This window comes from Solanum lycopersicum, chromosome 11 (assembly GCF_036512215.1).
Source record: "Solanum lycopersicum chromosome 11, SLM_r2.1".
NCBI classification, from domain to species: Eukaryota; Viridiplantae; Streptophyta; class Magnoliopsida; order Solanales; family Solanaceae; genus Solanum; species Solanum lycopersicum.
The window spans coordinates 54276105-54298157 of record NC_090810.1 but is presented as its reverse complement, the minus strand read 5'-3'; the positions used below and the strand labels follow the sequence as shown (position 1 = coordinate 54298157).

The window sequence follows — 22053 nt, the reverse complement described above, 5'->3', positions numbered from 1 at the left end:
CTGTGCCTAAGTTCAAATCTTCTATCAAGTACTTGAGAAAAAACTCCAACTGTGTTTTGTCTCTGTGTCAACAACATCCCATGCGATTGGAAACATCTGTTGATTTTCATTTTTACCAACAACAATCAACAATTCTCCCTTGAAAGAACCCTTTATAAAGCATCCATCATAACCAATAACTTTTCTTCATCCTTCCAACCAACCCCTCTTCAATGCATCAAAGCAAACACAGAAGTAAACAAACAAAGTTTTTCCTGGCTGAGACTCTCTATCTGTCCTTACCCAACAGGAAGTACAAGAATTAGTATGTTTAATCATGTCTGCATAATCACCCAATCTTGAAAATTTCATCTTCTAATCACCTATGAACTTTTTGATAATCCTCTTTTTTGCCCTATGACAAATAGTTCTTCCAGCATACAACCTAAATTTTTTTCTCACCAATTCCTGAATTTTTCAAAATCTTATATATGGTTGACATATAATTTCATCCTTGAACTTTTCTGCAATAAATTTAGATGTACACAACTTGTTCTTGGTTGATTGATGACATACATACATAGGATAATAATTTTTGACAATAAAATCACCAGAATCCTTATCTATACTAGCAAACAACATCTAGCTCTAACTCTTTTTTTGTCATTAGGCTTCAACTTTAACCTAGTTTTATATTCATAAGAATAGTCTGCAACAACTTTTTTAAATTGTTCAACACCTTCAAATATCATATCAAGCTCAAAAATTCCTAGAACACAATCAGGATCAAATCTTACTTTTTTATTTTTTCTTCTTCTTGGTAAATCAACACCCTCCACAAATTCTGGATCCAATTCATCCCTGTTGTCTTCACTTTCCAATTCTGAGCTATCTATATATTGCTCATCACCCCCTAATCTTCCAGTATATCTAGCAGCCTTATTCCTTCCTATATCTTCAAAGCCTCTATCAATACCAGTTGTTCCAAGCTTTATTTTCTCAGTTTGATTAGATTTTTTTTTCACTTTGTTTCTCCTTTCATTTCTAAGAGATCTCAATTCTTTATCAACCTCAGAGTCATCCACATCAGGAATAACATCCTCTTGAGAGCTATCACTGCTTTCTTGATTTGATTCAGTCCATTCCACTTTTAGAACTGATATATCCCTGACTCAACTTCCACATTAACATTTTCAGATTCAGCCTCATGATTCAGTCCTTCACTTGCAGTCATATTTATATTTTATTAAGTCTTCTTCAACTACAGACCCATAAAGCAAATCAGTTGTGAACATTCCTACATCATTCACCACATGCTTCACATAAAGATCTAAAAAGTCACCATCCTTTATGTCTTTGATAAGATTTAGTAAAGTGAAATTAGTGTCCACCTCAATAAAGCCATTTTTTGTGGGGTATTTAACACAGAACAAACCAACAGTAATATATCCCAATTATTTAGTGTAAAAAAGTAACTCGATTATTGAGAAGTGATCCTTGTCAATATTAACATATTCCACCTTGTTTTTCCCTTTATAAGTAATTCCATTTTTGTCCTGAATAAACTTTCCACCATGATGAAAACGAGTTATAATAATGGCATCCATAAGATTTCCAAGGCCCCAAAATTTTCTGACACGTAATGAACAATAAAAACCAAAAAATCTTAACTTTATCAGATATTAACAACAACCACATTAATACTAAAAACCAGTATATATCAACACAGGCCAAACACATATATTAACAACACACCACAATAAAAATTACATAGAAATTAGGGAATGAACTTACCTAACACTCGTCAACTCGAAAATCGTGATTAAACTCTAAAATCGTCTGCGATCTTCAATGATTTTTGTAACAAAATACTCGAAATCACTTTAAAATCTAAGAATTTCAGATCTAAAATTCATTGAAAGAGAGCGATTCTCAGGGTTTTCTCGTCTAGAATCGGGTTAGAAGTGTTTTGGGGGGAAATTGGCTTTTAGGTTTGAGGATTTAATATGTGGCATTAACGTGCAATTGGGTTGAAGTATATTGATCGAAATTTCCACGTGGGGAAGGTTCATCTCACGCGTCCAATTACCAAAAATAATTTGTTAAAATTTGGCTCCACATCAGCCAATAATATTTAAAAGGAACAAATTATTTGGGGTTCAAGGATTCAATAGGAATATGGTTTAGTTGAGGTACCTGGGGAAAAAAAATTGAAAAACTTTAGGGACCTACGTATGTATTTGGGCTTTTTCATTTTTATGCATTGCAATAACTGGATTACTATTTAATCATTTCTTCTCTTTCTTTTCTATTCTTTTATGATATTCATGTGTTTGATTTAATATAACACCAAGTTCGCAAGATTACCAACCTCAACTTACACAACTTTTTTTTGTTCTTGATTTTTATTTTATAGCATAAAGAAATTAAGTTAATAATATATGTATCATATAAAACATATTACTTATAACACAAAATTTATATTAAGCATTTTAGATAAGTGTGCAATGCACATTATCAAAAATTAGTATATACGTCGTAAAATTTTTAGGAATTCCATAGTGTAAGGAGCAAATTACATATTTTTTCTATTCTTTTTCAATTTAAAAAAATCAATTGAAATTGTTGTCAACTAGATACATTTGATTCGTCTGGATACACCACATTTGATACACTATACACTTTGGTTTGTTGAGATTAAAAATGAAATTAAATATAAAATTAAATGTCGATTCCCCAAATCATGCAAGTCAAATTGATGTCAATCTCTTCCAAATAACAGCTCCAAACAATTCAAAACTTAAAATTTCTTCTCTCAAATCTCTCCCAAATAGTAACAAATTAAAAAGAAATCGATAATTTTATATAGTTATGTATCATATAAAAAACTATGAATATGATATACAATTATTTATTTATAAAACATTGTTGAAGATACTTAACAACATCTGATACATAACTATATGTTATATACATAACTTTGTTATATGTCATATGCACGACTATGAGTATGATACAAATTGATTTTGTTATAAAATATTAGTATTTATGTATAAGTGGTAATATTTGAATAGTGTCTATAGATATATAGTCTTCTAATAGTTGAATAAGGCTAAGTGTATGTGTCAGTAATAAAAGACAATGAAATTTATAATAGTTGTGGATCTAATACGTAACTATGAACATGATACATACTAATTTGTGTTTCAATAAATTAAGGTTATGTATCAAAATTAATATTTAAAAATGATGTATTGTACATGATAAGATTGAAATATATCATAAAGGTGGAACGAATGAATTGCACATTAATTTAAGAATCAAAATAAACTTAAAGATCTAGTGAAAGCAACAAAAAATTAAATTTTCTTTTAATAATTTGATATGCTAAAAACAAAAAAATTAAAAAATAATCCTTCTGCACTTTCTCCTTTGCTCTGCATCAACTATTGTAGCTTTTTTTTCACTTTGAACAATGACGTTACTCATGGATCACGACCCAAAATCCTTACCAAAGCCACCAATAACTCTTGATAAAATTGTACTGTTTTTTTCATGTTAAAACAAATACATTATACATTATTTTAAGAAACAAAAATAACTAGCTAGATACATTTAAAAACTAAACCCATATGTATTAGAAAAAGATGAACAAAAAAATGTCAACATCTAATCTAATGAAAGTAAAAAAAGAATCTTTTGCTCTACATTATTTTTTGTACCTTTTTTTTCCACTTTCAACAATGTCATCACCCATGCATTTCGCCCCAAAGTTCTTAGTGGAGCCACCAATATTTCAACATTTTGGCCTTTTTTGGACCTTTTATTCACAATCAATTTTGAAATTGAAGACACATCATTTTTCGATTAAATTTGTAGATGAAAAAGCTAAAGAAAATTATATAAAATTCGATACCCAATGAAGTGAAAAGAAAAAAGTGAATGAAGTAGAAAAGGAAGAAGAACCACCTCTTCAATAACTTGCAATCATAAATCTTGAAAGAGAAAAAAAATTGAAACTCATAAATAGAGTGATAAGACAATTGGTGATATCATAGAATGATTTTAAGCGTGAAAAAAGAAACCAAATCTTGAGTTGTTAATTTACAGTGATATATCAAAAAAAGTGATAGAAATTGTGGATTAGAGGGATTTTTGTAATTTCTTAGAATGTTAGGGAATAATAGAAAACGGAGTAAACAAAGATGTGTAGTTAGATAATTCTCTCATAATATAATTTGATTTATTAATAAGTCTAATAATGTGAATTTAATTGAGTCTAATTTCATTGGGTTAATCCGTCAACTTGATCATAAATGATGAGCCCACATAGTTAAGCCTAATGTGTCATCTTATTTTAGAGACTCAATTTGATATTATGTGTCAAATAATGTGGCTTGCTAAGTTGAAAGAAGAAACCAACAAGATCATGTCACACGTCAAATGACATGTCACCCTAGCCAAATCGAAAGACCAATAAAAATGTGCCACATGTGCACAAATGACACATCCCAACCTATTTAACATTGTCATTTCACTTACATATGATTGAACACAAAAAACACTTCCTCATCACAACTCTTACATTCTACACCTATAAATAGGAATTCTCATAATTTAAAAAATACACAAGAATTCTAATTAAAAGCTAAAAAGAGCTCGTGAATTAATCACTGTAGATTTCTCAAAAAGCTACAAGTTTAACCTAGTATGCTATGTCATTTGACACGTGGTAGCAAATAGAGCCTTTCTTTAGCTTCTTCATAGAATTCTGGTGTCTTTTTTTGGATTATGAGGATTCTTATTTACAATTGTTGATTGAAAGAGTAGGGATGAAGACACTCTTCCCTCAGTCAATCAAATTTAAGTGACTTGTCGATATTTGATTGGTTGGAACATGTCAGTTATGCACATGTGACACATTTTTATTGATCTTTGATTTGACTAGCCATGTCATGTCATTTTGACTTGTTACATGTTTACATTAACTTCTTTCGATTAACTTAACACACCATATTATTTAACACGTGACACCAAATTAGGCCTCTAGAATAACATGACATATTAGGCTCATCAATGTGGGATCACCCTTTGTATTCCCATTTGACATACTAGCCAAATAGAACTGGACTTCAATTAAATCTTACAGTGTATAAATAATGAGATGAGTTACTCCAAACATAACAATCAATTAAGATATAAAATTTTTGTTTCATCACTCTTTTAGAATGTATGTTTGCCTAATTGTGTAGACTTTTTATTTAAGAAAAAAATTTAAGTCTAAGGTTCATTTCATCTTGAAACAAAATTCAAGCCATCTATCAAGATGACTTAACTTTCCTATCGGACTCAAGACAAGCGAGAAAATGTCACATGTTCAAAAAATATGACAAAAGTTTGATCAAATTCAAATATTATCAACTCTCTAAATTTTACCATCAACACTTAAGAGTAGGACTAAAGAACTAAATACTCTACTAAAGTGATATTATAATTGCACATTTAACTACTTTACTAAACAAATATAAAAATCTTTAATTCTACATTAATTTTCTCGCCTTCAATTTTGAGATTGTAAATTCGAAAGCCGTTAAAAAAAATATATATACTTAAAAGAAAAAGAAAAGAAGGTGGTGAAAACTTCCTAGTGAAAGTTAACAGAAGAAGAAAGGAAGGAAGAAATGCTTTTCAACCAAAATAATTTCATGTTAGGGAGTGCAAGCATCACTCTCTTCTTCAAACCCTAAAACCCTAGTGAACTACTGTAACATTCAACTATGCACCAAAACGAAGACGTACGCTTCACTTCATCTTCTATCAAACTTCCTCAATTCACTCCCCTTACTCTACACCACCATACCCTAAACCCATTCTTCACCAATCTACACTTAATTCTGCAAAATTTTCCCAAGTTCCAACACCCTTTTCATCGAAATGGTGGAATTTCACAAAATTTATCCAAATTCACACACCCATTTCATCAAAAGTTCAACCCACAAAATGCTATTCTGCAATTTCTAAGTAAACCCAGAAACATTAACCCATTCTCATGGAGTTTATCAAATACTCCTCTTCTTTGCTGTGCATCAATAGCATTAGCTCAGAGCAACTTGGATGGGACTCCGTTGTCGGGCCCGAAAACAGGGAGTGGGAATGAGGAGAGAGTTCTTATTAGTGAAGTATTAGTGAGAAACAAGGATGGTGAAGAACTTGAACGGAAGGATTTGGAGAGTGAGGCGTTGAATGCACTCAAAGCATGTCGACCTAATTCTGCACTTACTGTGCGAGAGGTGCAAGAGGATGTGCATAGGATTGTTGCTAGTGGTTACTTTTGCTCTTGCATGCCTGTTGCTGTGGATACTAGAGATGGTATTCGCTTGGTATTCCAGGTACATTTCTTTCCGCACATAGTAAGCTCGTTTGGTAAAGGGGTAAGTTTATTCATGAATTAATTTCTGAATAAGTTGTACTATCAAAACTCACAACAATGGTGAATACTCAACTGAACTGAAGCAGAGAAGCCATGAATGGCAATTGAAAGAAAACAGTTATGGGAGTTGTATTATCTTACATTTCATTTATGTGTGTAGGATTATATACACGTGATTGAGATGATTCTACCTACCTAACTAACTGCTATATTAACAAACTACTACACTGCTATAACTAACTATGGCTAAGTTAGATATTACAAGATAATTAATTATACTCTGTAGCTTAGTTGTTTATATGTACCATGCTTGGTAGCTAGTCAGGAAGTTAGTTATCCATGTATAAAATTAATAACATGTTTGGTTTGCAATTTAGAGATATGAACTATTAAATGTATAAATTAAAAGGGAATTTGTGTATTTATTTTATGCTGGTAGAAGGTGAAATAATAATACCTGCAAATTTTAACCTGCCTAAGGATCTCTTATGGTTATTAGAATGATATTTGTCCAAATCGAGGGGAATATAGCCGACCCCAAGTCGAAGTATTTTGTTGTATTAGTTTCTAAGTACTACTTAAGCTTCAGAATGATTAGCTAAAAAGGAAAAACAAATTGGGATATAGATTTTTGTGTCTGCATAGGTGGAAAAGGTAGTAATTTCAAATAGTGTTATTTCACATTATTAATTGAAATTTCAACAACAGCAGCCAGTATTTGACATGGATAAAAGTTCAATCAGATCTAAAGAGTTCTTTCCAATAAGCAAATAAAGATCGTATTATCAAATTAGAAAATTTCAAAGTATTCCCTGCAGTCAAAAGTGGTTGTGATGATAAAACAAAAATGTATTATTTCCTCATTTCTTGCCATGTTTAATTGCTTATATCATTACGTTTTGGCATAAGGTAGAACCAAATCAAGAGTTCCATGGTTTGGTATGTGAAGGAGCAAGCGTGCTTCCAGCAAGGTTTATAGAGGATTCTTTTCGAGATGGATATGGTACACCTTCCTTATACTCTCTCTATACACCCTGTTGTCATTTCTTTACATATTCATGAGCTTCTGCTTTTTATTTTTTTCTTTCAAGAATATTTTATAAAGTGTATATTTTACATTCTGGTAAGTACCCCATCCTGCACTTACTTTGGTGTCAAGGAATGCAGGAAAAATCGTTAATATCAAGCGGTTAGATGAAATAATAAGCTCTATAAATGGTTGGTACATGGAGCGGGGTCTTTTTGGAGCGGTTAGCACTTATTTATGACATATGCAACCTGTTATTATTTATTTTCGTTTTGAATACCGTACATTGTGATTTGGGAAATCTGAGTTAGAGTTATCTTGTCCTATAGGTATCGGGTATAGAGATGCTCTCTGGAGGTATGATTAGGCTAGAAGTTTCTGAAGCAGAGGTGAATAACATAACCATCCGTTTCCTTGATAAGACGTAAGAACCCTAATTCCTTCTACCTATTTTTTTAGTGAATGCAATAATTCTTAGTAATTTCTTACACTTGCTTGCATGTCTCAGTGGTGAGCCAACTGTAGGGAAAACAAGGCCCGAAACTATACTGCGGCAGCTTACTACAAAGAAAGGACAGGTATAATTGAACAAGTCTATTCTATGCTAACATTGATTTTTATTTTTTGTTCTAATATACATCTTGTAATACCTGAAACTTTAACAATTTGAAACACATTCTTAGTAGTGTTGTGATTCTATATATAGGTTAAAGTATGTAAGAGTAGTGAACTAAAGTAGGTAAAGTATGTTAAGAGTAGTGAATTTCCTATTATGTTTTTCTTTTTTGTTTGTTTGTTTTGTGTCCTCTCATTCTGCAGAACCTGTAGCTTTAGTAGAATGTTCATCCTGTAGCTATTAGCTGGTAATTGCAGTATCTGGACGTACGTAGGAAGAAAAAAATAATGCTTTAAAAATTATATGCCTTCTTTCCCTTACCAATTTGCACCTTCTGATTGTGTGAAATTGTCTATTGAAAACAACTTCGCTACTCTACAAACGTAGGGTAAGGTTTGCACAGAGTATGTTGTTGCTGTGATTGTGTGAAATTGTTGGAAGGTGCTATCCTTTTTTTTTTTGCTGCAAAATTGATTGACCCGCAATTTAATTAATTTGGAAGTGTAAACAGAGAAATAGTTGCTTAGCACAGACCCTCCTTCTGTCCGTTTCTTTTCCAACTTCTGCTTATTTGTGCCTGCTGTACAACATAAAGCCCTTGCTTTTTGTAGTTTATTTTTTCATAATTTCAACAGAAGTCACAAAGTTTACATTGGTTTTCTTTTTGTTTATTGCAACAGCCCTTAATCATTGGTTTCTCCTTGACAGGTTAAAACAGTGTATTAAATTACCAAAATAGTCTAACTTACACTTAACTGCTTGTATAACTTCTTAATTGTGAATTGGCATAACTGAAATTGCTGGTTTTGCAATTCCATTGAATTTTTTCAAATTATATGCCATATTTCTTCCTGGGAAATCCACTATGTGCTTGTTTGAATGTCAAATGTCATTTCTCTTGTTTAGGTTTACAGCATGCTTCAAGGGAAAAGAGATGTGGATACTGTCTTAGCTATGGGCATTATGGAAGATGTTAGCATTATTCCCCAACCTGCTGGAGGTGCTTAAGTGAAGATGGTTTCAACTATCTCTTGTTGCACTTCTCCTTGTTCATAATGCATTTTTAGCTTTGTTATAACTTGGGCTCGCAGGGATGTTTTCTTTTGGATATGGGGGTGGGGTGGGGTGGATTATATGACAGAAATCAAGGGTGAAATGGCACGATAGTATCGGGAAAATTATGAAGTTGTAAATATATGGTGTTTGCAGGCACTGCAAGGAAGAAATAGTTAAGGAAACCAGGGAAAATCTTTATTAGGAAAACGGATTAGGGTCAAAATGGCCTTAACATATCATAAATGGTTAAAAAGTACCTTTCTTCCATCTATCAGATCAAAACCACCCTCAATTCGTTTTAGGTCTAAAAATGTCTTTTTTAACAGCAGATTGACATGGCCATTTGATGAGTCATTTAATTAAACAAATGGCTTAATCTTGTTGGTTCACATAGATTTTTAAACCCAATCCAATGACCTGGCCGTTTCTCAATACAAAACCCAAACCCATCAAGTAACCCGTTTTAAAATTAACCTAGTCTGTCTTTCTACATCATTTTACAGTGATGTTTTAACCTATTTATAGCATCTGTAGGATTAAGGATTTTGGGTTACAAATTACATCAACGACTGCTTATGTTCTTCGGATAAATACCATTTCTTCCTTCAATTCTTCACTCGTTTGTTTCTATTACTCTTCAACTAAGGTAATATTTTGCCTCCGGAATATTTGGGTATCTGTTAAAATATTCAAACTTCTATGAACAAATCACAAGAATCTGCGTCCGGCATTCATCGGAGTCCATGCCGTGAAAGGATTGACAAACAATTCGCAAAGACATCTACACAACAAGCCTTGACCTTGAGAATAAGTTGATTCTTTGGACATTATAGTTCTTTTTTTCTGAATATAACAGGAAGAGACGCAGAAGACAGAAGAGGGTAATTTAAGAATCTAATTGGAAGAAAGAAGAAAAACAGTTGAAGGAAAAAGATAGAAGAACAAAGTGAGAGCCTAAATGGTACAAGAAACAAAAATAATTGGACTATGTAGTTTTAGCATTAGGTTATTATGGGTCTTGGATTTTTAGAATAGTAGGGTGATGGGTCAGTTCGTTTGAAATGGGTCCAAAATCCATGTCACCATTGCCATATCATGTGTACTTAAAAAGGGTATTTTTAGATCTAAGAAAAAACCCTGAGGGCATTTTTGATCTTGTAGGTGGAAGGAGGGCATATTTGAACCATCTATGATATGTTAAGGACGTCTTACCCTTTTCCGTTAGGAAAGTAAATAAACCAACAAAACATTAGGTCTACATCCCCTTTGTATAATTTGGATTTGGGTTATATGGCTAGAGAGAAATTGTAGGCGTTTTGATGGAAAGAAAGAACATTTTGCTATTGTAAAATAGAGATGTCTTCAATGCTTGATGATAGGCTGTAATTGTACCTCCCTAAAGAAGTATAAGCGGTCGTAATCAAGTAGAGAACCCAACTAGTAGATTGGGGTCGATCCCACGAGTAAAATGGTTTAGACTTAACTTCCATGTACAATTATGTCTATTTAGCCAAGGTCTTTCCGAAAACAAGTAATTTTTTTTTTTTTAAAAACAAGTTTCTTAAACACTTCTAAGTTAACAAGTGAACAAAAGTAAAAACTGAGTTTTTTATCAAGTTGTGAGACTAACTAGGGTATATGTGTTCCCCATAGGTTCATAACGCCTTATCCCTAGCAATAACAATTCTTCCCTAGTGTTTTGCATGTAAATTGGTAAGTTATGTATCTCTAAATCCTTGGGCTCATATCTAGAAAAATTTCACTCCATACCTTGGTCCGGCTACGTGTGTATAATTTACTAATCATTACCTTTACTTTATATTAGACATCATAATCGATGTGTGACTTAGTTATTACTTCGCACCAATCGACACTAGCCTATTAGATAGTATCCCACTAAATCTATGTTGATAATTCTTTTCCTATTACTACCTCTTTGGTCCGACAAATAGGAACAAGACAAGTTCTAATGTTGGGCACCGTCAAAAAGACTTCTAAAACGAAAGAATTATCAATACATGCAAGAACCTATTTGAAAATTGCTTATTTGCTAGGTTTACTTTGTTAATTACCCATGGTTCCCACAACCCTAGTTGTGGATCTAGTTACCCATGCAAGCAAGATCACAATTCATAATTTCTAAGGGAGAAATCATAAACTTACTTCAAAAATAAGAATAAACACCAAAAAATCAACATGAAATTGCAAGACAAATCTTCAAACCAAATCTAGAAATTGAATTATTGCCAAAGTTTAGAACAATAATAATAATGTCAAACCCCCAAAAAGGAGATTTTAATCCCCATTTATAGAAAACATTGTTCTAAATTAAAGGAAATTGAAATAAGGAAAGTTTGTCCAAAAACGCGGCGTTGATCGACGACCCCTACTAATGGACTGTCAATGGAACGACGGTTCGTCGATTGCCTCCGTCAGTTCAGACTTAGAATATTTTTCTCTCCTTCAGATGGTACTTTCTCTAAATCAATCAACGGACCAACAACACGGTCCGTCGATGCACCTACGGTTTGTCGATGCCCTCTGTTGCTCCATCCTTAGAATTTCTCCAACTTCCGGTACTGGAACTATCTCTGATCAAATCAACGGTTTGCCAGTACAACGGATCGTCGATGAATCGACGGACTGCTGATCCCTTCCGTAGTTCCACACTTTGTCTGATTTTCCCAAGTTCCTCCATCAGTCTGAACTGCAATCGACTGTCACCACCTATGGACTGTCGCTTAAACGATGGCGTTTGTAGGTTGTCTTTCTGCACTATTTTCCAACTGCCTTCTTCGTTTTTTATTCTGGACAACTTTCCAGCAAAACAAACATAAAATATGTTAAAACTACTACAAAAAGTCTCTAGACACATACAACTCTTAAGCAAAAAGCATTGAAAGCACCGTGAAACCACGGTACATCAACACCCTCAACTTAAATTCGTTATTTGTCCTCAAGCGAGACACACTATGACTCAAAACCACACTTGTACAAAAGTATACTCTTTTAAGCTTTCACAGTCACATGGCTATCAATCCCGACTCTTTCTTTGATTTAGTGCATGATTACGCTCTCAGGTTTAAACAAGCTAACTCATGCTGATCACACCATTAGAACAAACTCACCATGCACAAACACTTCTACTGTTTTGCCTCTCATCAATGTACCAACTTTCCGACATTGCAACTAGTGCCCTCACTTCAAAAGAAATCCTTATTTTTCGCACAGTGATTTTTAGTTTGAGTACAAGGATCTTTATCCAACACTCACGCTCGAAAACAAGTTCATACATAGGTTGTACTTGTCGCCATAGGCTTGCCCTTATTTTAACTGCTTAAGTTCACCACATTAGACTTTAGGATCACGGTAGGTGAAGCAAACCTGAGGTGCATACTGCCGACGATCTCTCAACAAGTGGGCGGGTTTGATTTCTCGGAACCTGCAGCAACAGTACTTGGGTCACTCTCAGTGGTGCACACATCAATCTCCGCACCCTTAGTGGTGCTCATCTCACCGGTCACTGGTATGGAACTAGACGCCCCAACAACCATCTCTCGTGCCCTCATTTGACGGGCCTCCTCATCTATCAAAGAAGCTCTCGTCGCAGCCTCAAGGTCCGTCTTCTCTTTCATCATTGCACGGGCATCATCTCTTGTCTCAGTAGTGCGGTTAGAACGGTGCCTCTTGGCATGACCACGTGGCTCAGACTGCGGCTCAGCGGGGATTTTGAACAAGGTGTAAAGCACCGTGTCCTCCGCTAGCTTGATGGGCACTCTCGGGCTCCGCTCTCTTATCAGCCCTCAAACTAGCAATCACTGCCTGAAGAGTAGTAAGGTCAATGGTGGGGGTTGGTCGTGCTAGTACCCGCAGCTCAAAGTCGTCAAGGCGCATGTGAACTGCCTGAATCTTTTGCTCAGTCTGCTGGGCCACCCTTTTTTTTTTATTCTGGCCTCAGCCTCAGCGATAGATTTTTGCATCTAAGGCTACATATGATGTAGTAGGGTGGCCATTTTGGCCTCTAATTTCTGGACCCGCGCTTAAGGGACAAGTGTTGCAGGTGGCGGCGTGGATCGGGATGAGCTAGGGGCTCGACTAGCGGCATGGGCGAACTCTGCCGGGGTGGTGTCCACTGGCTCTGAAGTAGCAGGGTCATCCCCTTGGACTAACTCCACAGTGTCCGCTAAGTTCTCACTCAACGCCTGCAACTCAACTCTGGACCCTCTCCGTGGTGCGGCTACATTGGCCTGATCTCTGATGAGATCGATTTCAACCGTCAGTGCCAAAGTGGCACTCCAGCATTCCTGCACAAATGGAAGATAAGACAAGCGAAGGGGTAAGTAGTAGAGGTCTTGAAAGCCCTCTCATGGATCACCGTGATTAGCAGATTCACAAAGTCAATCTGCAATCCTGCCACCAAGGCTGCTACCAGCACCGCCCTATCTCAAGTAAGAATATTATCGCATTTGTCGGCGATAGGCAATGTCGGACCAACAACCAGAAGAACTCGGTCGTGAAGGTGAGGTTGGCCTTTTTAATCAACCCTCGGGGGTCTAACACCCAGTTTGCACTCTCACCCTCAATAGCCAAATGCTGGGCTAGCCATTTTTTCATATTCTCCCTTAGCTCGGCTGTCCTCTGAAACACGCCACTTCTGACAGTCTCCCATCGGTAGTCGAATTCTAGAGTCATGGGAGCGCATTGTGTCTTAGTGGTAGGGCCATATAAGAATTGGTGGAGAGTAGGTGAGCGGGTCCTGTTTGGCAAGTTGACCCGCTTATCAATAGAACCTCGGAGAGTAGCCACGTAGGAAGCGTAGAACTCTGTGAGTATCTCCTCATTGTAAGTACCCAGACCCTGAGCCATCCACTCTAACTTGTGTCGGGTAAACAATCTATGCACCTCGGGGACAGTGTGCAAACTCCCCGTAAGAATCCGACGCTCAACTGTCACCAATCGGGTCATCACCCCCCTCTCATTCAATATCTTGACGTCGCTGTATATTTGGTGCTGCCCATCAACCACCACTAGTTGGGTAAATCAACGGTTTGCCAGTACAGTCTGTCGATGAATCGAAGGTCCGTTGATCCCTTTCGTAGTTCCATAGTTGGTCAGATTTCCCCTAGTTTCTCCATTAGTCTGAACTGCAGTTGACGGTCACCACCTACGGACCGTCGATTGAACGACGAGCCGTCGATGGCTTTCTTAGGTCGTCTTTTTGCACTATTTTTCAGCTGCCTTCTCCGTTTTTATTCTGGACAACTTTCTTGCAAAACAAACATAGAATATGTTAAAACTACTACAAAAAGGCTCTAGACACACAACTCTTAAGCAAAAAGCATTGAAAGCACCGTGAAACCACGGTACGATCACTTTATTTTTTTCTTTTCTTTGGGAATGTTGGGGGGGGGGGATGCTGTGTAGGGCTTAATTGACTCCTTCAATCAATAATTGGAGTTTAATGTCTGGTACATTTACTTTATATAAATCCACTTGATAACTTGATAAGAAAACTACTGACCTACACCAATTTCTTTTTGGGAGATGTATTATGAGGCAAATGAATGTGTTCCCTCTTGCTAAAGTTTCTTTCTTTTATCTTTTGGAAACATGAAAAACGGTTTTTAAATTTTAATTACTCCCTCCAGTCCCAATTTATGTGGTACACTTCCCATTTTAGTTTGTCCCAGAAAGAACATCACCTTTCTATAATTTGGAGAAACTTAACTTTAAAATTCTGTTTTACCGTTAATGAAATGATTTATAGCCACACAGATGTCTAAGGTTTGTTTTTGACCACCAATTTTCAAGAGTCTTTCTTTTTTAATTTTTGTGCCAAGTCAAACAGTGGCACAGAAATGGGGACGGAGCGAGTATTATAATTGCTTATCTTGCTATTTTGCTGTTGTTATTTTCCTTTCTATCCTTCTTTAATTGCACTTTTTTGAGCCGAGGGTCTACTAGAAACAACCTCTCTCTATCCCACATAGGCTGCTCTCCCCAGACCCCACTTATTGGATTACAGTGGGTGTATTGGTTGGTGTTTAAGTTTTTGGACTTGAGCTAAAAACTAACGTCTTAATTTAAATAAGTAACTTTTAAACTGAAGTCTAAATCTAAATTCGAATAATAAGAGGGAAAATATATCATGTACTACATCCAAGAATGAATACAAAAAATAAACTGATTTGTGAAAAAAGTGGTTTGTTCTTGGAGATGACATTAGAAGTTATGGCAAACTATGTTTGCTTTGTGAAATGTACACCTAAAAGACTTAGTGATAACTAAAAGCTGTTTGCTTGTGGGTTTCTTTGGTTGTGCTTGGTGAATAGTGGTTAGGCAGAAGCTTTATATAAAATATTTAAATATCGATCATATAAAAGAGACTGTATGCACAACAAAAATTTGGTTGGCGCAGGCTCCTCCTTACCCTTTTGGCTGTCTACTGTATGTTCTACTATTGTTCTTTCTGTAGAGTAACTTTCTGATGTAATATTGCAATATTGCAGACACTGGTAAGGTAGACTTAGTTATGAATGTTGTCGAGCGCAAGAGCGGGGGTGGTATTTCTGCCGGTGGTGGAATTTCTAGTGGGTATGTGATATTTTAGAAGCTATTTTTCTAGGAAAACTACTTTGTTATTATGTTCCTTTTGGTGTCTCCACTGTTGTTTACTGGTATGTATTTCAATTTTAGGATCACAGGTGGACCCCTTGCTGGATTGATTGGCAGGTATCGCAATATTATGAAATTCTCTGTGGTGTTAAGATCTGTTTTCAATTTTAGGAGATCTTGTTGGGGTTGATTGGTTAAAGCTTGCTTTCTTCCATGTTACTTTAAGATTGTTCAACACTTTGTTATTTACATTTCTAAATGGATAATTTGAATTTTTTAACGGCACATACTCTGGCTGTGCTTTATCTAGTTGATGTACTGGTGAATCCTGCACATATGCTAAGTGTGTAGAGTTTTCTGTATTAGGTTGAGTTAACATTTGGGACAACTTCCCAATAAACCATTATGGATTTAAAGTGACTTCCTGTTCTGAAAAAAACAGCATATACGGTGACTACTTAGAAGCACTTACAAAAAGCTTAACCCCTTGGAGAGTACTTCTACAAATATTTAACAAGCTGCAGATCTACCTCTAAATAGCTTTTCTGAGAAGGACATTACGAAGGGGATGGCTCTCTCAAAGAAAGCCTACGGATACATCACTGCTAGTAATCAACCTGCTGAGTATTAGCATTTAACTATTATAGTTGATATGTCACTAAATTTCCACCTTGAATTATTTTCCCTGAAAGAAAGGATCACTTTCAATTTCTTCCCCAAGGATATGCTGTTCATTATGTCCGTCCATTTCAGTTGTGCGATATACCACAAGAATCTTTTCGGGAGAAATCAAAAGCTGAATTTGTCACTAGAGCGGGGGCAAATTGACTCTATCTTTCGGATAAATTATACAGATCCATGGATTGAAGGAGATGATAAGAGGACTTCCAGGTCAATTATGATACAGGTAATGTAAAGTTCCCTACAGTAAATATCACGGCAGTTCTTGAGAGCTCGTTTCTGCCTAACTTTCTATTTTGATTAGAATTCGAGGACGCCTGGCACACTTGTTCATAATCACCCTGGTGGTAGCCTGACGATTGGACGTGTGACGGCCGGGATTGAATACAGTCGGCCATTCAGGCCAAAGTGGAATGGGACAGCCGGAATCATATTTCAGGTAGCTTTTACACTAATGTCTTCAGATAATTTATGCCATCTCTTGAAATGATTATTTTACTTTTGGCTATGGTTTCCATGGTTATAGAGGGAATATGCTGATAAAGATCGTTATTGATTTTTGGAGAGTATAACAGTTGATATAGTAGTCTCCGGTTGACATTGAGTTGAATTGGTTAATCCTGGAGAATGGCCGTTTCTGCCTGTGAGAAACTCAAATGTTGTTCCGGTAAGGCCTAAAAAGATACGTACTTAGTGTCAATATGCATAGACATTTCCGTCCTTCCAACTTCAACAGGATGTCCTAGCGTGCAATTTGTGGTATGCAGGATTTAATCCCAAGTCTTGTTTAGATGGCATTTCTGGGATATGTTTATTAGTAATTAATTTTCTTGAATTTACGATCCCTAGTTATTACTTCCTCCATCCCAATTTATGTGGCACTTTTTCCTTCATAGCCAGTGCCACAAAGAATGACACCTATCTATGTTTAGTAACAAGTTAACTTTAAACTTCTCATTTATCCTTAATGAGATGAATTATAGCGTCAGCAAATGTCTGTGGTTTATTTTAAACCTCAAGTAAGAAAATCTTCCATTCATTCTTAAACTCTCTGCCTGTGCCTGGTCAAACACCTTTGCATAAATTGGTTTGTAGGGTGTAATAAAATTTCGTTGAACTGGACCAAAGAGTTCCTAATACATGTACTTTGGAGTATTCATTTCTAAAAAGAGAAACATTAAATGTGCTTTATATAAAAAATAAATATAACTTGTGCTTAGCGATGCAATGATAACAATCTCAAACAATTTGAGTCATTTATGCTATAACAAGCAGAAGCTAGACATGAGTAGTTTGAATATCTTTTGAGGAAAAGATTGTATTGTAAGAGTGCCATGGAGGATGAAGGCTCTTTTCTTTGTTTCTAGTCTTGGGACATCAAGAGAGTTGTTTTATTATTCTTCCCAGCGTCTTGACATATTTTTGTTTCCCATTTCTCTTAATGCTCTTGCTACTTGTCCTTCCTATTTGAATTTCTCAGCGGGCTGGTGCTCGGGATGACAAGGGGAATCCTATTATAAGGGACTACTACAGTAGTCCACTTACTGCAAGGTATAGATTGATGATGGTTTATGCTGCCTAACGTGTTGTATATCTGACCATAAGAAAGTGTGCAATGTGTTCCTTTCTTAACTGCTGCAGTGGCAACACTCATGATGATATGCTACTTGCCAAACTTGAGACTGTCTATACTGGTTCTGGCGACCCTGGTTCTTCAGTGGTCAGTTCCTAATATTCTGCCAGATTCCTTGTCTAGTAAATGTAGTTCTTGATGCACCCGTTCACTATTTCTCCCTGCTGTTTTGCAGTTTGTTTTCAACATGGATCAGGGACTTCCTGTGTGGTCAGAGTGGCTAGTTTTTAACAGAGTCAATGCTCGTGCTAGAAAAGGATTGGTATTAGGTCCTATGCGTCTTCTCCTAAGGTACATTCTCCCATCTTTTATGATGATTAGCTCGAAAGATGCTGAATTTGTTTTTTCTTCCTTCAAGTGTATCTCTTAAAAAGTTCCTGTAACTCAAATTGATGGCTATTGTGAGTCTTTGCAGCTTCTCTGGTGGTCATGTGGTCGGTAATTTTCCGCCTCATGAAGCATTTGTGCTTGGTGGAACCAATAGTGTAAGAGGATATGAAGAAGGCACAGTTGGCTCTGGCCGGTCTTATGCAGTTGGCTGTGGAGAAATTTCCTTCCCTCTGGTAAGTGGAGGCTGTTGGAAACTATAGTTTGATAGTTGAACTCGTTTCTCTAGATATTGGTGGGTTTTGCTGTATTTTTCATCCATCCAATGATGCGCTGGTCCTATCTCGACTCTAACCAAGATGGTTGTTGCTAATGTTCTTTTAGTTTTCAAAAACACCGCTCTTTGTCTTCCCCTACAATTTTATAGCTCTCGCTCTCTCCCGGTTGTTGATGACAGCGGATTCTTAACCGTGATTACATCGCGAGGCCCTGCATCCTTCCACTCCACCAGCACGACTACCAGATAACTCACTGCCCCAGTGTTGAGATAGATGAGGAGGAAATGACCAATTTTTTTTGCCTCTAGTATCCCATAGACCCCACTCTCCCATGGTCTTTCTTCCAGCTTCATTGACCATCAAGTCTCATCCTTGGGTTCCACAATATATTAGTTCTTTGATAAGTGTCTTTGTCGTGATTTTTCTGTGTATCATCTTCCTCATCATATTCCCACATTTTGCAGATGGGGCCACTAGAAGGGGCTGTATTTGCTGATTATGGCACAGACCTTGGATCTGGTCCAAGTGTTCCTGGTATGTATATCTGGTCTGATATTGTTTACTTTTCTGGCTAGTGCCCCCCCACCCCCCCACCCCCACACACACACACAATTGAAAGGTAATATTTGGAGTTCGTACCATTTAATCATTTTTAACGGAAGAAGTAGTCTAACTGCGACCAAATTGGTAGAATAAACATGAGCATACTTGTTGTAAATATATTTTATCTTAGTGTAAAATTTATTTACTAGACTTGAGGCTTTATTGACAAGCAATCTACTCAAGTTAGTGTAAATTTTGCTTGTAAGGGGATGTTCTGCATAATTTGTTGTTCTGTCATGCTAATGCACTATATTGACAAAATCTTGATCCCTGGAATTACCCGGGCTTTGGCCTAGTGGTAAGAGTACAACGTGTGATGTATGTGTTGGACACACATGGCAAGTTCAAATCATGCTGTAGACAAAAGCTGGTATTTAAGTGGAGAGTATATAGGGTGAACCCATCACCACCAAGTTTTGAACCGCATGCTAGCTAGGCCATTTTTTTTTTTCCTTTTCGAACTCTGATTTTACATTGTACTTTGGCAGCCTTCCATTTAATTGTTGTTTTTACTTATTAGGTGATCCTGCTGGAGCAAGGCTAAAACCTGGAAGTGGATATGGATGTGGGGTTGGTATTCGCGTAGAGTCGCCACTGGGACCTCTAAGATTAGAGTATGCCTTCAATGACCAGCGGACCGGGAGGTTTCACTTCGGGGTTGGCCTAAGGAACTGATACTATTCCTTTGGACATTTATATCATCTTATTCTTTTGGTTTCCTTTCTTAGGTTAATTCATTTACATCTCTCACGGGTTTGTATGTAACATGCATGTAGTGTTTACAAGGCCCGATTCGCGGCTCCTTTAACTTGGCTAAATTTTCATTACACACCTCAAACTATGGGCATGACCTATTAAACGCTCAAAAGTCTGTAGAATTTACAACCACATACTCAGTGTAGTCTCACATAGTGAGTTTAGAGAGGGTAGAGTGCTCGGAGATAGGAAGAGGCTGTTTCTGAGAGTTCAAAGTCAAAATGACCACTTTTCTTATTAAAACTACGTAAAGGGACACTTGTTTTTTTTTTATCAAATGGTTGTTTATTCATTTTAATTAATTATGTTATTTTAGTAAGTTGGGCCTGAATGGCTTACTTGGAATTATTATTACTTTGAATTTAATCTGTTGTGTTACCTATTAGATTTAAATGCACTTAAGGGTGCAATTAAATAATTTAATCTAATACAGTTTCATATTAGAGATAGTATACTAGAAGTTCTTCATTTTTTTAATTATTGTTTCTATGAAATGTCAATTCTGGCCAATCTAAATTAAACCATTACAAATTGCTTTACGCACTAGGTTTCTTTGATTACATTTTTACTTCTTCAGAAAAAGCAAAAGAACTTGAACGTTATGTTTTTTTATCTATTTAGAAAATCTTCATACAAAGTTGTCCCAAACCAGTATTTAGATTCTTTCTCTGAAATTCCTTTGAACAACAGGAAAATAAAGCACTAAATGTATAAAAATAATAATACAAACGTTTTCATGTGTTTTATTAACATATATATATATATATATATATATATATGATTTATTAACATATGAAGGTGAACTTTTGAAAATTTCATAGAAGTGAGACACTTATGAAGCTTGTTTTTCTAATTGTAATTTTTATCATGGAAGTTATTGTTTATTTTTAAAAAACTTATCTTAAGAAAAATAGTTTGACCAATTAAACATAAACTTTTTGACTTCAATGGATTAGAAATACTTTTTACGATGTGGTAACTGATCAAACTCCTTTTTCTTGAGTCGAAATAAGGTCTGAATTAAATAATTACATAATCAATCAATCATGTCGTTATGATTCCCCGTTAACAACAACAAATAGAAGTATTGAATTAGATTTAACAAATAATTCAAAAAGTAAGAGAATATATATTCAACTATACTAGATTAGTGATATCATATTCAACAAAAGTACTCTTCCAAAAGATCAAGTGATTGATATACTATGCTAAAGGAGGAACCCAAGGCTCTTAAACCATTGCCTAGATCACCTCCATTCTCTAAAAAAATTAGTGAAATAACAAGAGGGTTAAGGTTTTATGATATATTGAAATAATTGGTTGTGAATATTTTACTTGTGAGATTTTGGAGTGAATGTTGGGATATGCAAAATTTATGGACCTCAATTCATAGAAGAAGTTTGTTGAAGTTAAGACCTTCAAGATCATGAATCAAACAATGACAATTACTGTGAAAAATATTGATCATGACTTTTCTAAAACAAAAGTAATTTATTTTTAATCTTGTGGTTTTCAGCTAAAGACACGTAAAATGTATTAAAATGTCTTTTAACTTTTTGGTTTTAAGGGCCCGTTTGACCATGTGATATGTAATCGAAATCATATAAGATGGGGTTGAAGTTTTGTTTGGACATGCAATTTTAATTTTTAAATTGTATTTTTTGCTCATAAATGTAAAAACTTCATAAGTTGTAAAAGTTATCGAAATTGCTGCAATTCTTTATACAATCTTATCAAATAGACAAAAAATTTATAACAAAAATATAATACATTATCACAAAATTATTCTAATAAAATATAACATTTATCGATTAAACTTTAATTCAATAAAAAAAAATTGAATATGAATTGTAGTGTACTACTCTTGTTAATAAATTGGGTTGAGGAGAGTAATGATTATCCAATATAAATGACTTAAAAGGTAGGTAATAGTAATAACATGAACTATAAAATTTACTTATGTGTGGAATAAATGGTTGTGGTTGTTAGATATACAATGATGATATATATTTTAAATATAAAATATAAATTTGTGAATTAATTTTTATAATT

At 35.4% G+C, this 22053-nt stretch overlaps 1 protein-coding gene across 1 annotated transcript; it reads left to right on the top strand.

Annotated features, from left to right (window-relative positions):
- The first annotated feature begins 5608 nt into the window (after nucleotides 1–5608).
- Nucleotides 5609–20320, top strand: LOC101254561 (outer envelope protein 80, chloroplastic-like). Its single transcript, XM_004250826.5, has 16 exons — nucleotides 5609–6368; nucleotides 7319–7412; nucleotides 7577–7659; nucleotides 7766–7860; nucleotides 7945–8014; nucleotides 8959–9052; nucleotides 15618–15702; nucleotides 15805–15840; nucleotides 16477–16630; nucleotides 16709–16843; nucleotides 17885–17955; nucleotides 18046–18124; nucleotides 18213–18328; nucleotides 18453–18600; nucleotides 19107–19176; nucleotides 19766–20320. The coding sequence occupies exons 1-16, from the start codon at nucleotides 5757–5759 to the stop codon at nucleotides 19918–19920; spliced, it is 2097 nt and encodes a 698-aa protein (XP_004250874.1). The 5' UTR covers nucleotides 5609–5756; the 3' UTR covers nucleotides 19921–20320.
- The last annotated feature ends 1733 nt before the right edge of the window (nucleotides 20321–22053 follow it).

What these genes read in the sequence shown, in the direction of transcription:
- LOC101254561 (XM_004250826.5), top strand. Translation starts at nt 5,757, where the DNA reads ATGCACCAAAACGAAGACGTACGCTTCACTTCATCTTCTATCAAACTT. An exon ending in ATCCGTTTCCTTGATAAGAC is followed by an intron (nt 7,861 to 7,944) that starts GTAAGAACCCTA and finishes TGCATGTCTCAG; the next exon opens with TGGTGAGCCAACTGTAGGGA. An exon ending in TATTCCCCAACCTGCTGGAG is followed by an intron (nt 9,053 to 15,617) that starts GTGCTTAAGTGA and finishes GCAATATTGCAG; the next exon opens with ACACTGGTAAGGTAGACTTA.